Raw genomic sequence first — 22,300 nt, forward strand, 5'->3', positions numbered from 1 at the left:
CACCTTTGGGGTGTGGCAGAGGGATGGGGGGGTGTGGGGGGAGGACTCGTGGGGGGTAGCGGGGGTGGGGGAGACCCCTATCAGTGCCAGGGAAGGAATTCCCTGGCACTGATAGTGCCTACCGCCATGGATCTCATGGCGGTTCCCAATCACCCGAAATCCATGGCGGTATGCAGGGTCCTGATACCGTTGGCGGTCTAGTGACGGCCGCCGGGCTGGAGACCGAAATCTCCAGCCCAGCGGTCATCACCGCCATGACGGTCGGAATGGTGAAGTTGCGGATGACCCCGGCGGTAACCGCCGATGTCATAATTCCACTTTTTTTTTCGCTGGCCTGTTTGCGGTCTTACTGCCGCTTTACCACCGACCGCCAGGGTCGTAATGAGTACCTATGTGTTCTGAAGATTGAACATTTATTCACTTTCTCCATAGAAGGGGAGCTGTGTGTTAAAAGGAGAACATTTTTCTAAAAAAACGGAACAGAATGAATTTATTGGGATTTTGTAAAACATACCAAATTATGCAGTACAATATCAAAAATGAAGTCAATCTCAAAATAGTGCACAAATTAATAAAATCCGTGCAAAACCTCCTTATTTAAAATGTTGGTGGGCGCAATGCATTATCAATAAAACATTTGAGTGAGGCAATAAATAAAAATTAATTGCTGGGCACCTTAATTTTACAAAGTGACAGCAAATAGTTATTTATTTATTTTTATTTGCAGTCTTATATACTACAATCTTGGTCCAAGGGCATTACAGTGCTTTACATGAGAACCAGAGTATGTAACATTTTTAGGCATTGGAATATTAGATGATTGGCCAGAATCACAGGATGTTGAACTGAGGGTGGAACTCAAACCTGGTTCCTCAGTTCTCAAGTTGGTACCAATAGCCATGGGGCCTCATTGCATAAAATGAGACATTGTTAGTAACCATCAGCTAGTGGAGTTTATTCCTCCAGGTTACATAAGGATGTCTTTTACTTTATCTCTCACCTATACAATTGTATTTACTTTCAGTAAGAGCATTACTTTTGTTTTGGATTGTTTGACCCAATACGCAATCCTATTCATTTCTCTGCCCATGGAAGTGTTCTATGATTCTCCACAATTTCTAATCTTTTTCTCTAACATGACTTTCACAAAACGGTCCCAATGTTTCTTCAATCCAGGACATGCGATGATAAGAAGTGACCAGGCCTCTGGATTTAAACCACAAAAACAACAACATTTGTTCAGATGTAGAAACCACCAGTATATTATAGAGTCCTAAATATCTACTTATTAGAATCGTTAGAGACTGGACATACAACTTTTTTTGGAATGTCAAATATAGTTTTTTGCAATGTGCAACTTCTGTGTTTTACTTTCCTCTTGAAAAAGACATGATAAATAAAGTTTAAAAAAAATAAGTAGCCTAGTTTCAGTTTCTTAAAGAACGTATCCATCATGTTATTTAACATTCTTTACCAAACCAGGGCTCTAAATTTACCCTTTTCCATCTCTGTTTGGTCTCACTAGGTATGGCTGTCAAATCTCTGTCTCTGTGATAGTTCTTAATCCCTACCCCCTTTGTAGCTGATATACTTGTACCAACTCTTTCCTTATCAACCTAGCCAATGTCTGATATGTACTCCTCCTTAGTCAGTTAGAATAATGAATAGGAGCCACTTCTGCTCTTTTATATATGACTAGGATGGCATGTTACAGTAGCAGCAAAGACTGAGGAGTGTACAGACTGACATTGAACAGTTTTTGCAGCATAGTGCATTCTAAAATCCACAATTTATAGTTTTGTTCCTCCTTTGACACAGTGCACACCACAAGCGCACCCAAGGCCATTACATTATCAATAGCGCTTCCTGGGTTGCAACCTCTGACTTCTGTAGGGTCCAAGAGGACAGTACTAAAAATATGAAATGATGACAAAATAGTTTGAATTCTCATTGGGTTGTGAGGTTCATTCCTTAGACTTGGCAATAGGTTGGTGAAGTCACAGATGGTTGGATACCTTATAATGGTGGGGTCTGTGGGCGAAACAGATATATAAACTAGTGGATGAGAATTGTGGGTATGTCCAAAATCTCCATTGTGCCCTGTTTAAAGTTTTTTTGGGGTTCATATTGTGCAACCTTTACAGACATCATAATTGGTTTCAGGTGGCAATATTTGGTTAGCATCAATTTATTTGATGCGGTCTAGCTGTCTAAAATGTCATTCGGTAAAATGGAAACCTTTTCCCAGTTGGCACAGCAGTGTAATAAAGAATTTAAAAGAAGGGTTACATTTATATCAGATGTGCCTAACATCATGTTGCTACTGACCTTGTGCTCATGCTTGTGCGCCCACGGAATTATGGACAAATAAACTGTTAAAACTGAGTAGCCACAAAAGAAGGGAAAGATTAATGGCCTAATGGCCACACATGCATGTGCTTTGCACATCTTTGCCTTGCCACTGATACCCTGTCAGCGCAAACTGCACTTTTTGACTGGCTCTTTTTTTACAGTATTTCCCTGACTTTTCATATATTAATTAAGAATACTGACCACTGGCTGCATGAAGAATTAGATTGTTGTTAGTCCCCTGGTGGGGGCAATAAAGTAGAAAGAAGTGTCTTTCTCTATTTGGCCACCAGGCCTACAAGCCTAATTATAAAAGGGCAACTATCCTAAAATCTGAGGAATTGATAGGTAAACTTGTTTAGGTGGCGGGAGAATGGCCTCTGTCCTTTTTAGGCCCACTGTCTAACTTCAATAGCAGTATCAGTGTGCAATGGTTACTCACTTTGCAGTCGCAATTGTATGCACCTTCGATCCCCTTTTTCTGTGCCTCAGACAATGTCTGCCAAGGCACAAGGTAGTTACATAAGTTCACATCCACACGACCATTCCAGCTGGGACCTGTTTGTGATAAGAAAAAGTCACTGATTAACTCTTGCTATGTCACAATATGTTATGTTCATAAATTTTGAACAAATCTTGAGCTGAATCATTTCTGATATTCCCCGCAACTTCCCTCAATAATTGGCTGACTCTGTTTTATCTTGCCTACAAGCTTCAATTGTCTTACATTTTCAACAGAGGTAGCCACAGTACATCCATTAGGGTTGAAACCATGCAGGAGCCTGTGGATATTCACGGACAATAAATCAAAATCATTATATAGCCTGTAGTAGTCTGGAATATCTGTCACTGCTCCAGCTCTCATGCTCTAAAAGACATTTGCCTCTTGCAAGCACAATGTGTCATATTCAATGGCATAAAAACACTTTCTCGCTTACAGCTCTTCAGTGTACAACACAGCTGGCATGCCACTGCAACACTAGTTAGATCTAGAACAATTCATAGGGTCTAATGAACATGGTGTGGCAATGCTATAGCAACCCAAGCAGATAACCCATCACACATTGAGCATTCCAGCAGAAGTCCACAATGGAACAGATCTTGTGGTTATCATGACCAGGTAACAGCCAACATTTAAGAGGCAGGCTTATGCATCTGTTTACATAAGTCTCTTCATTGCCGCCCAGCAGCTGGAGCACAATGCAGTTAGTCAATACAGATCATCGCAATTATCATCTACAGTTTGAACCACTTTCGAAGCTACATTACCATTAGAAATTCATACATCATAGAACACAGAACCCTCCCAGCACAAAAGCAAGCAAAATAGAAACATAATACCTAAGGACATAATAACATTTTCTGTGTTTGGTGTCCACTAAGGAAACCTACACTCAACAGTCAAACCAGTGACAGGCTCTAACACTACCTCTAAGGTGCTAATCGAGAGAAAAGTAAGAGTCAATGATAATCAAAAAGTATGCAGCAATTCCTCAAGAGCGAAATACAAGAAACAAGAAGTCAAGTTTGAAGGACCTCACAGACGTCCACCAAGAAAAAGGAAACACTTGCATGCAACACAGAGAAAAAAGGGGAATAAAAAGGCATACTGACCTAGGCTACCAAAGATTAGAAGTGGCTACGCTTATTCTAGTACACTGAAGTTAGACATATCAACAATCCGCACCTTCCCAGTCCCCTGTCACCAGCACTAAATTGATGAAGAGGTGCAATTCCCCCTAAAGTTCAGTAGGTGCTGGTAGCACCCTGACAGTGTACTCATTGCAATCACTTTTGGACCTTCACGCTGAGGCATAAAACACTATTTTAGATGGACCTTAACATATGGTATGCTTCCTAGCTGTCATCGTCTGTGAGCGAATCTGGTGGTCAAGGTGGTGGTGTGTTCACTATGCACCAATACTGAACCTGGAGGAGGACGGCGTTGAAAGTCAAGCAAGGCCTTCAAGCAGAAGCAAACATCTTGTCTGAGGACTGGGAGGCAGAGGCAGCACAAGTGGCATCGGAGCCCACACACAGCAGAACCAGTGACAGAGCAATTCCCCATTGCTCAGCTGCAAAAGGTAGAAGAAGAAAGTGCAGCAGGAAGCACAAGTCTGCTGAACTTTGGCACAATGGATAAAGGGTTGGAGGTGGAGGGTTGGAGGAGGGTGGAGGTAAGGAGGTAATGAGGCATCTAGACAATCCCATAGGGAAGCAAAAGGAGGTCTCAGGTAGAAGCAGGAGTAGATAGATTCTTAGAAGCAAGACAAGGGAAATTATTAGGGTAGGGCGGAGTGTATCCGTCTCCTCTGCCTCAGGTTTTGAAAAAGCAAGATTGGACTATCTAACAATACTGCTGCACATAAAAAGAACTCGGATGGATATAAACCTAATAAGCATGATAAAATAGGTGATGGGAGGTCTGCGACTGATGGTTTAGGACCACAACACGGGGGCATTCTTCTATTAAATGCAGCAGATGTCTGAATGAAAAAGCCCAGCAGAGACTTGAAAATTACTTCCTCAATGAGATCCTTCTTTAAGGTGCTACCCAACAACAGTTCAGCAGAGATGGCAGAAAGTCAGCAGGATACAGCTGCCATGAATACTCTAAATGGGGAGGTCCTCCATGCAGGTTGGAAGACTAATGTCCATGGTGAAAATATAGAACTGTCCTCACCTCCTGAGGCCACAGTAAATGGTAACAGTGTGGAAATTACAACCTCAAACAGGTATCACTCACTAACAGGCATAATAGACATGAAGGAGGCAGGAGAATCGGTGGAGGTCCAATGCCTATGCAGGAAGTAATGACATTGAACTTGCCCTTCACATCAAACCAGGGTCAACATTTGAGAAAGTTGAAGAAAGAACCGGAAGATTAGACTCTTGGGGCTGCCACATTTAGATCTTAGACATCCTCAGTTGGATCAAACAATCCCTGCCACCTCTGCAGTGGATATATGCTGTTATCATTGGTACCAGACACCAAATCTAGATTCACAATATTTTAAGCAAATCATAAAAAGATTTAAGGGGTATGTAATAACCTAGTGAAAAAAATGACTCCATAGCTAGGAAGGTCCTTGGCCTTAGAAGAGGCAGTGAGTGAGCCTAAAACATCAGTGGCACAGAACAATGAGGAGATTTTGAACATAAAGCGTAAGAGGAATGAACTCCATGAGAGGATCATTTGGAAAAATAGCTCAAGAAGAAATGACAGTAGGATCCTAAATGTTCCAAGGGAGCATAAAGGGCAGGGTATGAGAACTTTTGTGGTGGAATTGTTAAAAGCGGTAATCCCCCTAGAGGATGACATGATTGATATAGGGGGAGACATTCAGAGAGTGCATCATGATTCCTTTAAGAAGAATCCTAATATAAGGAAACCTCAGAAAATACTAGTGAATTTTCTAACATATTTGAGTAAGGGACAGATATAGACGAAAATATTGAAATCAAAAGCATTAACTGCAAGGGGATTCAACTTCGAAATCAGGTCAGGTATCTCTTGAATAACTCCAGAGAGAGAAAATGGAACTAAGAATATGGATTGATGGGTTTAAAAAATTAGATGCCACTGCCCAAATGAAATTTCCAGCCATACTAAAAGTAATTCATGACAACAAAATGTATAACCTAAGGGGGCACAAAAAAGCAGATTAATTGATCGACAAAATTAAAGCATGTTAGTTATTTACAATATAGGTTAAGACAGGTACTTCAGAATTGACTTCTGATCAAGCAAATAAGAATATAGTTTGTTAGAATTTGCTTGTGCTATTCGGGATTTGCTGGTTCTGTACTTTTTTTTAGCCAACTCATCTCAGATATGTTTAGCTTCAAAGGACAGTAGTTATATTCACATGGAAATTGGGAGGGTTCTCCATGGGAGGGAAAGGAGGAGTTGGCGGAAAGAGGAACACTGATTAGGAAGCATCGAGAGAAGAAACAAAAAAAATATCCTCAGAAGACTTATGCACACCTTAGTTAACATAACAATAGGGACAATGTGAGGTAAGATTTTATGAAAATACAAACATATGGGAGTACAAAGTAGGGGTGGAGTAGCCTCAGCATGAAAACTGTTGTGGAATATAAACGGGCTGCACACAGAAAATAGACAGAAGAGGAGCTTATAATATCTATAAGACTGTCAAGTGCAAATAATTATTTTGCAAGAAACACATCTAACTCAAAGAATGCTTGGAGATCTTTAAAACACACAAATGTCTTCAGCAAGTGTGTGGTAAACACTACAAGCGTTGCAATAACACTGTGGTTATTCTGGTAAAAAACTAATATCCAGACTACCTCTATGGGATATGTCATTGACAAGACAGCAAGGTGGATAAAATGGACTTTACAAATGTGAGACAAGAGCTACACCTAAGCAGGATAATATGGGCCTAAAATGAACAACATTAATCTAATAAAAAATGTTCACCTAAAACTATTGGGATTCCCTGCTCCCATTTTAATGGCAGGAGACATTAATGTATTATTGGATAATGTTTTAGACAAATGTTTAAGACTAGGGATGACACACGTCCCAAAGATGCAATGATATATTAAAAGCATGATATCAGTTATGGGTGTGAGATATTTGGAGAAGAAGGGTAGCAAAAAGAGGGATTATACTCTTCAAAATAAAAAGTATGGTCATGCATCTAGAACTGATTACTTTTTAGTTCACCAACTATTAGTGGAGGAAGTGTGTAATGTGCAGTCTGACTCAACTGCCTGCACACCTATCTGACCACTTAGCTATTTTGTTAGAGTTAAGACAGCTTAATGAGTCTGAGTTGAAAAGGGGGCCCTAAATCATAGTCTACTTTTAGAGAGAAAGAGACGGTGGAGGATCTAACAGAGGATGCCGTAGAGGTTTTCTTTACATTTAATCAAGGAGCAGCACACTTGAATTTGGTTAAGAACACATTTAGGGCTTATATTAGAGGAAGATTAAATTGCATTACAAGGTAGAGAAATAAGATATAAAAGAAAGAGAGTGGGCAGTTGGAGGATAACATGAACAAATTAGAATAACAGTTGTTGGCCAGAATATCACAAATGAGCAGAAGAAAGCATCAGATGCTGACCTTCAGGAAGCACACAAACTTGCAAGGTTGTTGGAGGAAAAAGTAAGGAAGAGTTGGGAGTTGGGGCAAAGTGTCACACTGAGAAAGCAGTGGTAAGCTACTAGCTAGGAAAATTAAAACAGATTTATCAAGGAACCTTGTCAGGGAAATAAAAAGATGGGCTCTGATGAGATAGCACCCAACAACAAGTTTTTCCTCGCTCATTTTAGAGACATATATAGGGAAGATCTAAATGTGATGGAACATAGGGTCCTGGGGTGTCATTCAGACCTTCCGCCAAGGTACCGCCGACAAATTACCGCACCGCTGTCAAAAGACCGCAGCGGCCATTCAAACATTTCCGCTGGGCCGGCGGGCGCTCTCCAAAAGAGCGCCCGCCGGCCCAGCGGAAATGCCCCTGCAACGAGGACGCCGGCTCAGAATTGAGCCGGCGTAGTTGCAGGGGTGCGACGGGTGCAGTTGCACCCGTCGCGTATTTCAGTGTCTGCAAAGCAGACACTGAAATACTTTGTGGGGCCCTCTTACGGGGGCCCCTGCAGTGCCCATGCCATTGGCATGGGCACTGCAGGGGCCCCCAGGGGCCCCCCGGCACCCCCTACCGCCATCCTGTTCATGGCGGGTTTCCCGCCATGAACAGGATGGCGGTAGGGGGTGTCTGAATCCCCATGGCGGCGGAGCGCGCTCCGCCGCCATGGAGGATTCAATGGGGCAGCGGTAAACCGGCGGGAGACCGCCGGTTTACCCTTTCTGACCGCGGCTGAACCGCCGCGGTCAGAATGCCCTTGGGAGCACCGCCAGCCTGTTGGCGGTGCTCCCGTGGTCGGTGACCCTGGCGGTCACCGGCCGCCAGGGTCAGAATGACCCCCCTAGTGTGGTTAGATTTTGATCCTCCAGTGAAACTTTCTGGGGCTCAAGAAATAAATTTAAGAAGGGGAATTGAACAGAGTAAAATCCTGCAGGGCGTTACAGTTAGTGAAAAGTGGGAAAGCAGCTGACCCCAGTAGGCTACCAAACGATTTGTATGACGTACTGAGGAAATGATCATACCTGTTTTAACTGAATTTTTGGGGAGATTTTTAGCAATGGTGCTGAAATGACACTCTAGGAAAGAAGCAATAATTACCTTAGTTTTTAAACAAGATATGAACCCTGCGAGTTGTGAATCATACAGACTGGTATCCTTGCTTATAAGAGATTATAAAATCTTGCTAATATATAAGCTAAAAGTCTAAGCAATTAAGTATGTGGTTTAATACAGAAAGATCAAAAGGCATTTATAAAAGGGAGGTACCTCCAAGAATTAACCCATGGATTGGTTGTGTGATTGATATAGCTTCTATGTTAAATTTTTCATTAGCAATATTAGCATCAGATGGCATTTGATCAGTGAATTGGAGGTATCTGAGCTCCAAAGCAACTTGTGGAGAACCTTTTCAAGCGAAAATGTTGTTGAATGGTTGTTTAACATTGAAGTTTAGAATTACAGGAGGTACACAACAACAAGGTTGTCCACTTCCCCATTGATGTTTAACCTTTATATAGACCCCTAGCGAGCAAACTAAGGAAGGAGTCAGCGTTTTGTCCATTCAGGTATAATGGCTGGGTGGAAAAGGTGAGGCCAATGATCTTATGATATACAACTGACTTAGAGCAGGCGTTAACAGTGAAAGATAAGTTGATGCAAGACTTTGGGAGCAAATCAACTGTGAAGTTGGGTTCAAACTATGCATGTTGGGGGGTCCACTCACACACAGCTATCAAAATCCATCCACGGGGAAAAGGAAGTTGCAATGTGGTACTGGCTAATACTAAATACCGTGAATGGAGACGTCAACCTTCTGAGGAACTATGGAGAGGAAACTTGCAGATGACAGAGTTACAAGATAAATGGCAAGTTTCGATATCTACACTTTACAGTACTGTTGGACCCGCTTTTTAAAGATGGTGTCATTTGTTCACTCTCAATTAGGTATATTGGATGACCTACAACACTGAAAAGATGGGAAAGAGGAATTCAGCAGAGTGCATGAAGTGTGCTGCAGTGACAGCAGATGACATCCATATGTTTTTGGACTGCCCTTTGATCCGAACGTATTGGGAAAGTGTGGGTAAAATCATAAGAATTATCTTACAAAAAGAAATAAAGGTAAGCTTTACACCTATTGTTTTTGGCTGTACAGACGAGCCAAGCTTGCTAAGCAAGGACAAAAGCAAGCTACTGCTCTACTTGGTACTTTTAACAAGGCGAGAAATCTGTAGAAAGTGGCTGTCCAAGTTATCCCCCACTAGGACAGAATGGGCTGTTTCTGTAAGACATGCGCTCAGATGGATACTAAAGATCGATCAAGCTAAAGATTTACTCTAGCGTGCAATTACTTCACACCAAGCCATCTCAAATATGACTATTTGAGCTTTTGCTTACAAAAATCACTTGGTCTATGATTACATCTGAACCTTGACTCAGGACTTGACCTTGGTTAAGTTAACCTGTAAAGGTCCGTTGGCCTCGGAAGGTAAAATATAATATCACAATCCCTGAGCTGAGGGAGGGTATTGGTACTAGGTAGTTCAGTTTTGTATTAGGAGGTAAATGAGAAAAAAAAAAACCAGCATAACGAAGACCAGAAAACATTCCACCATCTTTGGAAACCAAATTACTCGGAGCAGTCGATAAGAAGAATACTATAGGAAGGAAGCACAGAGAGAGACAGGAAGGAATGAGTCTAAACTCCAGGTAGTTAGGAGGAAAGATCCTGGGGAGAACAAATTAAAACAGTGGAAATGGAGAGGCCAGTGTAGGAACCAGTAGTTGCAATGGGGAGCCAATGCGACTAGGGAAATTACTGCTAAGCATGGAACTGAAATCAAGTTGATATGGCTGCCTAAGATGGCCTGGGACTCCTGCTCAGATCCTGCAAGTTCCTTAGTGCTCACTTAGCACTCTTGTGTATGGCATGTCTCTAGAAAGTCTCCATCTTCCAGTTCTCCATAGCCAACAAGATATGGTTTATTCTTTCCTTGCACATATATTCCACAGAAACAGGCATTCCTTTTTTAAAATGTGCTGAACTTTTTCCTTTCTCTAGCTATGGGAATTTGAAAGTTGTAACTTGTCAGGAAAATACTCCAAAGCCAGCAAATTCTTATTCATAAACTTATAAATTCTTTCAAAACATGTCTGTATATTAGAGGAATACATACTGCAAACATATTTGAACTGAATACTTATATTACATAACCCTGAGCAAACGTAATGGTCATTCACAAAAAGTAAGACAGTGCTGGACTATTTTTCAGGTTTTTGAAGATTCAAATGCCCATGTAATCTTTTTACAGAACAATCATACTCATCATAGCAGGGGATACCTACTGCAAACACACTGGTGAATAGTTGTGGCCATTTCCCTGCAAAAAAATAACATGTTAGGACATGCATTTTAATTGTGAATCCTTTTCATATAATGGTTACCACTCGATCTTATGTTAAGTAAAGATGAACTGTGGATCTCGCTTTTCACTATGATCAGCGTATGTGGTCCTAACTCAGACGATCCTCCTGATTTCCTAAAAGAAGAGCCTAAGTCAGCAACCTTACCCAATGAGATGACAAGAATATTGCTTGGGCTTCAAATGAAAGATGAACCACACTGTGGTCGTTATAAAAACCAGAGATGCAAAAAAGCAATACAAGACGTATCTTAGAATTTGGGATATTATAATGTCTGGCAGAACAAATATAGCAGATGGACACAGTTTTCTTTGTTCATACAGCGTTTTTACTACAATACATGTGTTTATGATATTTAAGTCATTAATTAGTATTAATAGTATGTTAACATTAAAATATATTCTAGACCTATTGCAGATCATTCACTGAGATCAATATTAACACAAATGTTTAACACAAGAAGAAGATGAGCTGGGCTATTTAACACTGAGCTGCAGACAGTGAGCATTCCAAGGGTGCTGGCAGCGGGGACCCCGCACTTCCCATGACACGGTCATGGGCAGTGCAGGGGCCCGTGGTCCCCAGTACTGCCTTTCCACCAGACTTTTCAAGGTGGGGACCCCCACCATGAAAAGGCTGGTGGAAAGTGGAGTTATGATCAGCATGGGGGTGCCGAACTTAGCACCACGTGGCTGTCCATGACTCCGAACACCACCAACCTTTCGGGATCTATGATCCTGGTGGTGGCAGCAGTCTCCTGGCAGTGTGACTGCCAAGATCATAATCTGGGGGTCAGACTGCCAGGAGTGCGGCGGTCCGGCTGCCACCCCAGTTTGGCAGTCCTTGGACCGCCAAACTCGTAATCAGCCCCTGAGTAACAGCCAATACAGAGGGCCTCATTCTGACCCTGGCGGCCGGTGACCGCCAGGGTCACCGGCCACGGGAGCACCGCCGACAGGCTGGCGGTGCTCCGAAGGGCATTCTGACCGCAGCGGTTCAGCCGCGGTCAGAAAGGGTAAACCGGCGGTCACCGGCGCGCTCCGCCGCCATGGGGATTCAGACACCCCCTACCGCCATCCTGTTCATGGCGGGAAACCCGCCATGAACAGGATGGCGGTAGGGGGTGCCGCGGGGCCCCTGGGGGCCCCTGCAGTGCCCATGCCAATGGCATGGGCACTGCAGGGGCCCCCGTAAGAGGGCCCCGCAAAGTATTTCAGTGTCTGCTATGCAGACACTGAAATACGCGACGGGTGCCACTGCACCCGTCGCACCTTCCCACTACGCCGGCTCACTTCTGAGCCGGCGTCCTCGTGGGAAGGTTGATTTGCCCTGGGCTGGCGGGCGGCCTTTTGGCGGCTGCCCGCCAGCCCAGGGCAAATCTCAGAATCACCGCAGCGGTCTTTCGACCGCGGTGCGGTGTTCTGACGGGGTTACTTTGGCGGGCGGCCTCCGCCGCCCGCCAAAGTAAGAATGACCCCCAGAATGTTTTGTTTATTCCTAGAATCAGACAACTGATTTTCTTTCACAGTGTTCTTTCATTTGTGCTTTCTATCATGGTTTCAAGGCTTGCTTGATTAATGAATAAATGCTCTGTTTAAAATGGAGAAATGGGCCCAAAATCAGGGATTCTGTTTTGAGATAGGACAGTTACAGAAAGAGCGTCTCCTAGTAATATGGATCATAATCAAAGTGAATTGGCCAGAAAATGTAAGTTATAGTAGAACTCCAACTGGCAAGTGTGGTAAATCTTTCAGCAAAACTGGAGAAGCTTTGTTCATGTCCATGAGAAAGCTAGTGAATCACTGCCAGGGCAGATGAAAAGCAAAGACAATAGGATCAAGTCATCAGGTCAAATCTGGTGGGATAATGTATGGTGGGGAGGAAACAGATCTGAATTCACTACTTACCTGTGAATTATTCAGGTGGGCAGGTGGATATGATTGAATGTAAAGATTTGCAGCCAATTTAACCACTGCACATATGAAAGCCAATGAATAAAAACATTAGGAGCCAAAATCACTATGCTCGATGTTAACAAAACTCTTCATGATTTTTAAAAAGGGAACATTCTTCAGACTGCCAAAGATGGTCACCCTATCTGGTTGAATTTTGAATACGTAAATGACAAATTTCAGACTGATTCATCTTGCTCTGTCAGGAAGTTCTGAAGAAAGACAGATGCCCACAGTCCTGGCAAAAAAAGATGCAAGAATGTAAGAATTGTGCACATTTTAAGTTTAAAGACTAATATCTCTGCTAAATATGGATAGCAAGAACCTTTCTAAGTTATTAGCTACTAAGTAGGTACTTAGGAAAATGATATGTGAAGAATTTACATGGATTTCTTGATAAACGTGCATTTTGGATACAATACAGCTGAGTTCCTGGTCTGCGCTGATGTGGCAACCACTTATTAGTGTCTCCTACAGGTAATCTGGGTTGATGTCAAAACTAACTTTTGACGAATTCTGCTAAGCATGTTGCTAGAATGTCCTGCCTTTCTTTGGGCTTCCTATACAATTGATTAATATAATCAATGCCTTTTATTTCCACGAACACCGGTTGCATAACAATTATTTTTTTCCGACACCTCAAAGGAGGTGGTAACCATTCGCACATGGGAAGGGGAACCCAAGGGAACTTCAATCCCTTTGTGAATGTTGAAATAAATATTTCTTAAGAGCAGGCAGTGGTCCCATAGAACACTGCATACTCTTAAAAAATGAAACATAAATGTTTCATTTTCTTTTGTTTTAAATGCATCCCCTTTACTTTAAGGAAAATGGGTAGCATTTAAACAAAAAAGATTGTTTCATTAAATAGTAATCACAGACATGGTGGTTTGCTAACCTCCGCAGGCCATGATCCCTTTGATGGCCGCAATTCCTAATGGGTTGCAAATTGTGACCTGACTCATGAATATTAAGGAGGTAGGTCTATCTGCAAACCCACTAGGAATTGCCATTTTCAAAATCTTTATTTTGTACATTAGGATTTGTGATTTCCTAGTTTCGACTTGGTAAGAACTGCAATTAGGAAACTGCAATTCCTATTTTCTGTCCAAATGGCACTAATTTCAATAGAAGAGCTCAAGAAATCTGCTCCCCACTTCAATAAATGCAATTTATTATTTATTTTTTTTGAATAACTTCTTCATATAATTCCCATCTCTATGAGAAATTGTCACCTTTTAGAAGTGTTAAATGTATTTTTTACTACCTAAATGTTACACATACCTCCCCCACAAAAGAAAATAGTTAAATTATGAAGCTATATTCCAATGCCTGACATGGATACATTTCCACTGGTGCTAAGCACTCTTACCTGTTTGTGCTATACTCTATTTGCATTTAAATTTTCAGCCGCCTGAAACTGAACTCAGACAAGACAGAGGTCCTCATCCTTGGGCCCACCCCCTCTGCCTGGGAAGACTTGTGGTGGCCAACCTCGCTGGGGACCCCACCGACACCAACTGACCACTCACGCAACCTTGGCTTCATCCTCGACTCATCCCTCTCTATGTCAAAACAGGTCAATGCCATTTCCTCCTCCTGCTACAAGACCCTCCGCATGCTCCGCAGGATCTACAAGTGTATCCCTACAGAAACAAGAAAAACAGTAACACAGGCCCTCGTCAGCAGCAGGCTCGACTACGGCAACGTACTCTACGCAGGTATCCCGTCAAAGCACCTGCAACGCCTCCAACGTATCCAAAACGCCTCCGCCCGACTTATCCTCGACATACCCCGCCGCAGCCACATCACCCACCACCTGAGAGACCTGCACTGGCTCCCCGTCGACAAGAGGATCACCTTCAAGCTCCTCACCCACGCACACAAAGCACTCAACAAAATCGGACCAGCCTACCTGAACAACAGACTCAGCTTCTACACCCCCACCCGACAACTCCGCTCTTCCGACCTCGCCCTCGCCTTCGTCCCCCGCATCCAACTAAAAACCTCCGGGGGTAGATCCTTCTCCTACCTCGCCGCCAAGACCTGGATTACCCTCCCGACCGACCTAAGGAAGACCCAAGACCTGCTAACCTTCAGAAGACACCTCAAGACCTGGCTCTTCGAGCAGATTAGCGCCCCCCCTCTCCCAGCGGCTTGAGACCCTCGCGGGTATGTAGTGCACTTTACAAGTTTTATGATTGATTGAATTTAGAAAAGAAATTGATGGCGGCAAAAGGATAAATTACATTTTTTTATCATAAAAATAAAATCATTATAGCATGTGTTATCATTTGGTGATCAGAGTTTATATTTAGCACCTTTCAATTTTCAATTTAAATTTTCATGTTATCGGAAACTCATCTGAGTGTAATCACTAAGTGGTCCATCAACCAGCCTATGACTTATTTTCATCAATGAGATTTATCATCAGCATATTGTCAGTAACTGATATCACTACTCTGCTTACCATATAAAATAATTCACTTTGTTTTTTAAGTCCTTCTTTCCTAATGTTGTTCCAGACTTGAAGAGTTGGGGAATCATTTGACACAGTTAAGGGTCACCGACCATTTCACATCTGTGACAGTAGATGCAATATATTTCTGAAGAACATACCAAAATATGGCCCTTAGTTGTAGATTCAGGGACTGCTAGATTCCTACTTGTTTCCGGTATTAGAGCAACAATATCTCAAAAGGTTGTTGTCATGTCTATATGGTCTGGTGAACCTGCTGGTTTCTGGGTCAGAATTGATTTTCATGTTTGCAGGGTCTATACTATTCAGAGGAGGTTCCATTACTTCATATTGTCCCAGAACAAGGTCTTAACTATAGGCTATTCTCAAGACTTGTTCGGTGGAGCAGTGTGCTGTATTTTACCTTTCTTTTGATTCAGTTTACCGATTAATAAGCCAGCAACAGCGAGAAGAAGAATTTGGTTCGGTCCATGTACCTCTGTTACAGACATCCATGTTACCAAGGATTGTTTTTTCTTGCTTTTGTTTCTGCTTCCCATTTGCCTCTGGCATGGACTAGGTATGCAAGATGATACTACCTTCAGACTTTTCGTTTCTAGAAGCCATCACAGAATATCCCTCTCAAGTTCAGCATTTTTCACTTTGGTTGGACTCAGTGTAAGGTCATAGAGGTAAGGTTTCTCTCAGGAAGCCCCTACTAATATGTATACACTGATGGATTTTTGTGCATCCTTTATACATAAAGAAGAGAGAGAAAAAGATAAAGGAAATATTTTTTCCATAATTACTCACATAAATGTTTATTAAAACAGAGCTTAGATGTTCTCCTGACAGGAAAAATCTATGTAGTTAACTTGGCATATGCCTAACATAAGAGCGGACAAAACTGCAATTCTTTTGTTTACGGATGACATGCGTTATTAACATTTACAGAGTAATGAATTTACAGCTTATTGGAGTGCTTTAAAACATACTATTCTAAAAATAAAATTGGCTATCATGCTACAATAACCAATGCCACTACCTCAAAAGTGCCCACAGAAAGAGAGTTTTCCATATCTAGGCATCATAATAGAGAATAGGCTGTTGAGGACACAACAAAAGGAAAAGCCTAGGACAGTGCATGAGGGAAATCCTGAGATGCTAGACCAAAATAACAGCAATTCAGTGTGCAATAATTCAGGTGTATTAACGTAAGGCAGTTGCAGCAAGAACATATGGCGCAGAACTGTGGGAATATATTGATGCCATCAATCAAAAAGCTTTATTTGATTGTTTAAAAACAATCATAAAAGCATTACATACACAGATATCAATTTAAAAATAATCATAGATGCACATATTAAATGATAAAAAAGGAAACCGCATATCAGATATTCAATGAATTTCATTTATGTAGTACTGATTTAGAAAAAATTCTCATATAGAAGCACACCAAATAATTTGGGAGTGTGCACAGGAAATATAAAGCTGGCTTTCTTTGATGGAAACCGTAAAATGTAGGGACTGGTTATAAAAACTTCTTGATTTCAAATTCATAATATTTCCAAAAGAAACCAAAATTTTCTGGGTTGTGCAGAGAGTTCTCATTGCATGGGCATATTGAAATAGATGTTTGATCACAATGGCTCAGGCCAGGGGAAAGCAAAGCTGGGTTCATAGTATAAAAACGAAATTTAGCTTAAAGTGAACTTTCCCAGGGGTTCTTTGTCAGACTCAAATATGGTTCAAGGTTTAATGAAGATTAGACTATGGAGAAGTTTTCTCATCTCATCACCTCCTTTTCCCTGGATTTCACACAACAGCTCATAAAAAGCTTTTTTGTTCAGGAGATATCCACCTTAGTTAGCGAGTGGGGGTGATTTAAATAAATCAATCCAACCCTATCATTTTGATGGTGGATTGGACATAGTTTAGTCAAGGGATAATGTTACCGTTCTCACAATCCAGATTAAGAATGTATGCTTGCTAGCCCAAACTGAAACCAAGAGAAAAAATGATGCAGCCTTAATTTAATTATATACATATGTAATGTTCAGTTTTATCTGTAAAAACAAAGTGAGGACTCACTGGGGAAAGACCCATGAAATGCCAGAAAATTGATTCTCCTCCACCTGTACCTTGGCAACGTCAAAGTAGCCCTAAACTCCAGCACCATGCATCAAAATAGATAAGCATTTTTGCTCATAGACTTCCAGAAAGGGCTTGATCGGTTTGTAGCCCACTCTTAGCAAAATCAAACAGAGCTCCATCTGAGTGATTAAAACACATACACCTTTTGGAAACACAGGGCCTCCACGAGCATTCAGAATCAAACATTATTCCCAAGGACAGAAAGTGTTAGAGAGGAAATGAAATGTGAAGAAGATGCATCATCACAGACATTAGTAGAGAGTGTTACAGAGTTATACATGTGAAGGCCCAAGTTCCACAAAGTTGCAAGACAGGTGAAGAGTTCACTAAAAAATAGAGCGCACGATCCACAACGTCTTAGTTAAAGGAAAACGTGTTTGCCAACTTGAAGGAATTTATGGTCATAGCACACAAACACTTTTTCTGTGTTCTTGGTAAATTGAAAATGTGACTGAAAGAATGTGAACAGGAGATAGAGTTAGCCAAGTGTACACACAGAATCAGGTAAGACGTCTTGGGAGCAGAGCAATAAAAGACACATGCATACACATGCACACGAAAGAAGGAAACAAATGTTTGTTAAGCATTGTTAGAATTATGATAAAGAATTTATAGAGCAAAGGTTAGAGGTTTGAGATCAAAGGTGATGTTTTGCAACAAATATATGACTATTGAGTAACCTATTTGACCTTTTTTTTAAAGACATTGTTCATGTAACTATATAAGCAGCTGTCTGTGAACAGCCATTTGAGACCTGCTGTCTACCTGTGTGGGGATAGCTACTCTCCCTGCTGCAACACTAAAACAGGTTTTGCCTTGCCAAAAGGAGTCTTGTTTTTATTTTTTTCAGTTTCCCTGCAACAAAAGTTAACAACCTGCTCGATACGCCAACCCTTACTGCAAAAATGACCAGTTTTAGAAACTGTAGGACGGCATATCATATATTTAGTTTTGACATATTGGCAAGATCTAAATTGTCCATAAAATCAACAAAACTATCAATTTAAATCCTCAGGCCGTTAGGGGTGTGTGACATAAACACAGCATCATCTGCATAAAGCAGGGCCAGTATTGTGGGGGACCTGATCATTTGTAAATAAAAGAAACAAGATGGGTGCCAGGACACATCCTTGGTGTGCACCTCGCTACAAATAAAAGGGGTTGGTACATTAGGCTCCAGGTCCATCCTTACTGAGGCACTTACCCCACAATGTAAAGCTCATAAACAAATCAACCAAGTTATCATCAAGCCTGTTTAGCAAAATGTTTCCAGAACTTGCTACAGTTTACTCTGTCGAAGGCACTACTTAAATCCATACGGGAACAGTGCTGCCCCTTTGATTGTTGTATATTTGTTAATCAAGTGGAGATCATGGCATTATTCTAGAGTACCAAGCCCTTCTCTATTCCCATATTGCATAGGAGAGATCACTCGATTTTGCCCAGCAATGCTCCCAGTCTTGCTACAGATGAAATGCCCAATTATTTTATCAGTCAAGTCTAGTAGAGAAATAGGCCTGTAAGAGCAAGGGTCTTGTCTACAGACTTTCATATAAACAGCAATTATCATAGCAGTATGCCATGAACTAGGGAGAACACCAGTAATGGCACAGTTAGCCTCAATAGCAATGGCAGGTGCCCAAAACTCAATGTTCACCTTGTAGAGATCCACCGGGACCCTGTCAGGCCCCTGGGCCATTCTCTATAGGCTGTTGATTATCACCTCAATCACCTCGCTTAGATCAAGTCTAATTTTAAGTGGGAAAGAGAGTGGTGTTTCTAAGTGGCTACAATATACTCTAGGAGCCACTCCAACTCCCACCACCCACACACGCAACCTCAGCTTTATACTGGACTCATTGCTCACTATGACCCAGCAAGTCAACGCCATCTCATCCTCAAGCTTCAACACCCTCCGCATGCTTCACAAGACCTTCAGATGGATCCCCATTGAAACCAGAAGAATGGTCACCCACGCCCTCGTCAGCAGTAGACTGGACTACGGCAACGCACCCTACACAGGAACAATGGCCAAGCTCCAGAGAAAACTTCAGTGCATTCAGAACACATCAGCACGACTCATCCTCAACCTCCCTCGCCACAAACACATCTCAGCCCACCTCAGAGACCTCCACTGGCTCCTCGTCAACAAAAGGATCATCTTCAAACTCCTGATCCACACTCACAAGGCTCTCCACGACGCCGGCCCTGCCTACATCAACAAGCATCTCAACTTCCACCTCCCGACACGCCAGCTCCACTCCGCCAACCTCACACTCGCCACCGTTCCCCGCATCCACCGTACCATGACCGGCGGCAGGTCCTTCTCCTACCTCGCCCCCAAGACTTGGAACTCCCTCTGTCAACCTACGTCTGACCCAGGACCTTCTGACCTTCAGGAAGCGTATGAAGCCTGGCTATTTGAGCAGTAGCCCCTCCCCCGCACCTTCAGACCCTACCGGGTGAGTGGCGCGCTTAACAAATGATTGATTGATTGATTGATCTATAGAGCCAGGGTAAGAATTAGTTTTAAAATTCTTTACCCATGAACATAAAAGTCAGGCAAAATGTCACCAAAATATTTGTGCACTCAATCAGCCATCAGGAGACTCAAGAGAAGGGAGTTTAAAATTGTTCAAAAGATATTGAGAAGGAATATGAATAAGATTTGAATGTGAGTAAAGTTTGTGTTTGTTGTTTCTTCTATTCAGTTTCAAGAATACAGCTACTGTCTCTTACTGGCATTTGGTGCTAATAATCTTACCCTAAATGTAAATACAATATCATTAGAAAGGTCTCACCTGTGATCAAGTATTCCTTATTGTAATTGCTCGGACTGATGTCATGGCCACAATAAAATTCCATTGAGCTGTAGATAAACATCAGGTTCTGGAGCTCAGCTGCACCTTTGAACACCTGTAAAAGTTGTTGAAAGAAAATTCACAATTTCAATGATTTAAGTGATGTATCAGGTATGATATCAGTTTTATCCAAAGGCATTTACTCCTCTACATCTCAGCCAAGAAAGAATGTTACAGTGAATGAAGAGTCTAATGCAGGCAGCTGGTGATAGATGTTCCTCAGGTGCAGATCAGTGGTAGGAAATAGACAAACATAACTTAGTGATCAGTCTGTCTTCTGTGTTCATTGCCCTGACCATTGAACCCATCCTATTCTATCATTGTCCACTGTCCAGTTACTCTAAAAGCTGGCATGAGCTAATAAAGCATGCAACACAAACTCATTAGCCTCTTGAATAGTAGCTGTTTTATTTACCAACCGAACATCAGAAGAATTAAGTCAAAATCAGTCCCACTCATTTTTGACATTATGTTCACTGGGATGCACAAATCATTTGCAGCAGCAGCATTTGTCATCTTTATCATAAACACTTTGCTTGCTTTGAACTATCTTCTATAAATCAAACAGTTGTGTTTCAGTTTGTAACAATGTTTCAGAATGATCTTTTGCATCACCCCACAACAAATACTGTCACTGCAAAGCTATTAGCTCAGTGGAAAGGGGGCATGGTCTAATAAGTTAACTGAATTGTAGACAGCTATCCTACAAGAGAGTGGTGCACTCCTACTAACAAGTCAAATGGTTTACCCCATTCTTATAATTCAAGAAAACAGGCTAATGTTCTTACCTCAAGCGTCTGAATTTCATACTTAATCAAACTGTAGTTGCCAAAAGATTCGCTGAACATATCGGTGGAGCTATCATTAAGAAACTTGGCTCGTATTACTGAAAAAAACAGAGGAAGTATAAACATATTGAACATTTTCAACTTCAGTCAGATTACCTATTGATAATGAATAGCATTATCAAGACAATTATGGGAATGGTATGGAATGGAGGGCACTGGGATATCAAGCCAACCTAGCAATGGAAAGCTATTAGGACTGAGTCACATCTCTTTACAGATCTGGCAGTGTACAGCAACTCTTTGGTGACGTTTTCATGTTCAGGCAACTGTTACAGAACAATGCAAAAGTATCCACTTTCCACCCTGCATTTACGCCAGTTACAATCATACATTTGTGTAAGGCTGATTTATAAAAGCTTACTACAGGCCCTAATCATGCTTTGCTTGTCCATAAAGGGTATCCCCAAAGGTGTTTTTAAGGCTTGGGTACGTGAGACAGTACATCAAACTACACAAACAAAAACCCACTAGCCTATTTAACTTTCAAAGAATGAATATTCAATGATTGATCACACACCATTACTACAATATTTTTTAATGCATTGTCTTTCATTATACATAAAGAATAGAGATATTAATGATGTAAGTTTTCAGTAATTCTGTACATCTAATATAACTGCTTCTTTCAAAACTACATTAAAACACATTTCATCATCTTAATTTTATCAACTGTAATAGCTAAAACAGTAAACCATTCTCGCATTCATACCAGACATACACAGTCACACATCCTCAAAATACTTTCTTCTTCCCCCTCCCCCGTTATCTTCCTAATGGGACCCCTCTTCAGTCTTCTATTGCTGTGTCTTTAGCCAAGGGGCTCAACAAACGGTCAGTGCACCATTTGGTGGCCTTAATAACAAAAAACACCTTCAATAAGAGGCGCTTGACTATAGATGGAGGGTCATCGTTACGAACGAGGATGGCGTTTTGAAGGTGCTAAATTTCTGGCCGCCTAATATATAATTATTGACTCTGCCTATCTTTGATGGTGGCAGCTGGAAAGTATACAGTATGGATGGACAACAATGTGTGTTCTATGAACTACTGATTTGGTGATTTGTGTATACAAGGTCATATTACCTACTATGGAGAGGAGGGCTGTGTATTTCTGTGTATAAAGTTTGA

General features: G+C 41.7%; 1 protein-coding gene across 2 annotated transcripts in view; it reads right to left on the reverse strand.

Annotated features, from left to right (window-relative positions):
- The window catches only part of LOC138261030 (metalloproteinase inhibitor 1-like), a 73,616-nt gene that overhangs the window by 21,333 nt on the left and 29,983 nt on the right, over positions 1 to 22,300 (reverse strand). For both annotated transcript variants that reach the window (XM_069209646.1, XM_069209645.1), the window contains 3 exons: positions 21,113 to 21,210; positions 20,265 to 20,379; positions 2,792 to 2,907 (listed from right to left, as the gene is read on the reverse strand). In XM_069209646.1, the coding sequence (XP_069065747.1) occupies positions 2,792 to 2,907; positions 20,265 to 20,379; positions 21,113 to 21,210 (329 nt within the window). The remainder of the gene's footprint in view (positions 1 to 2,791; positions 2,908 to 20,264; positions 20,380 to 21,112; positions 21,211 to 22,300) is intronic.

Source organism: Pleurodeles waltl, chromosome 10, assembly GCF_031143425.1.
Source record: "Pleurodeles waltl isolate 20211129_DDA chromosome 10, aPleWal1.hap1.20221129, whole genome shotgun sequence".
Classification (NCBI taxonomy): domain Eukaryota; kingdom Metazoa; phylum Chordata; class Amphibia; order Caudata; family Salamandridae; genus Pleurodeles; species Pleurodeles waltl.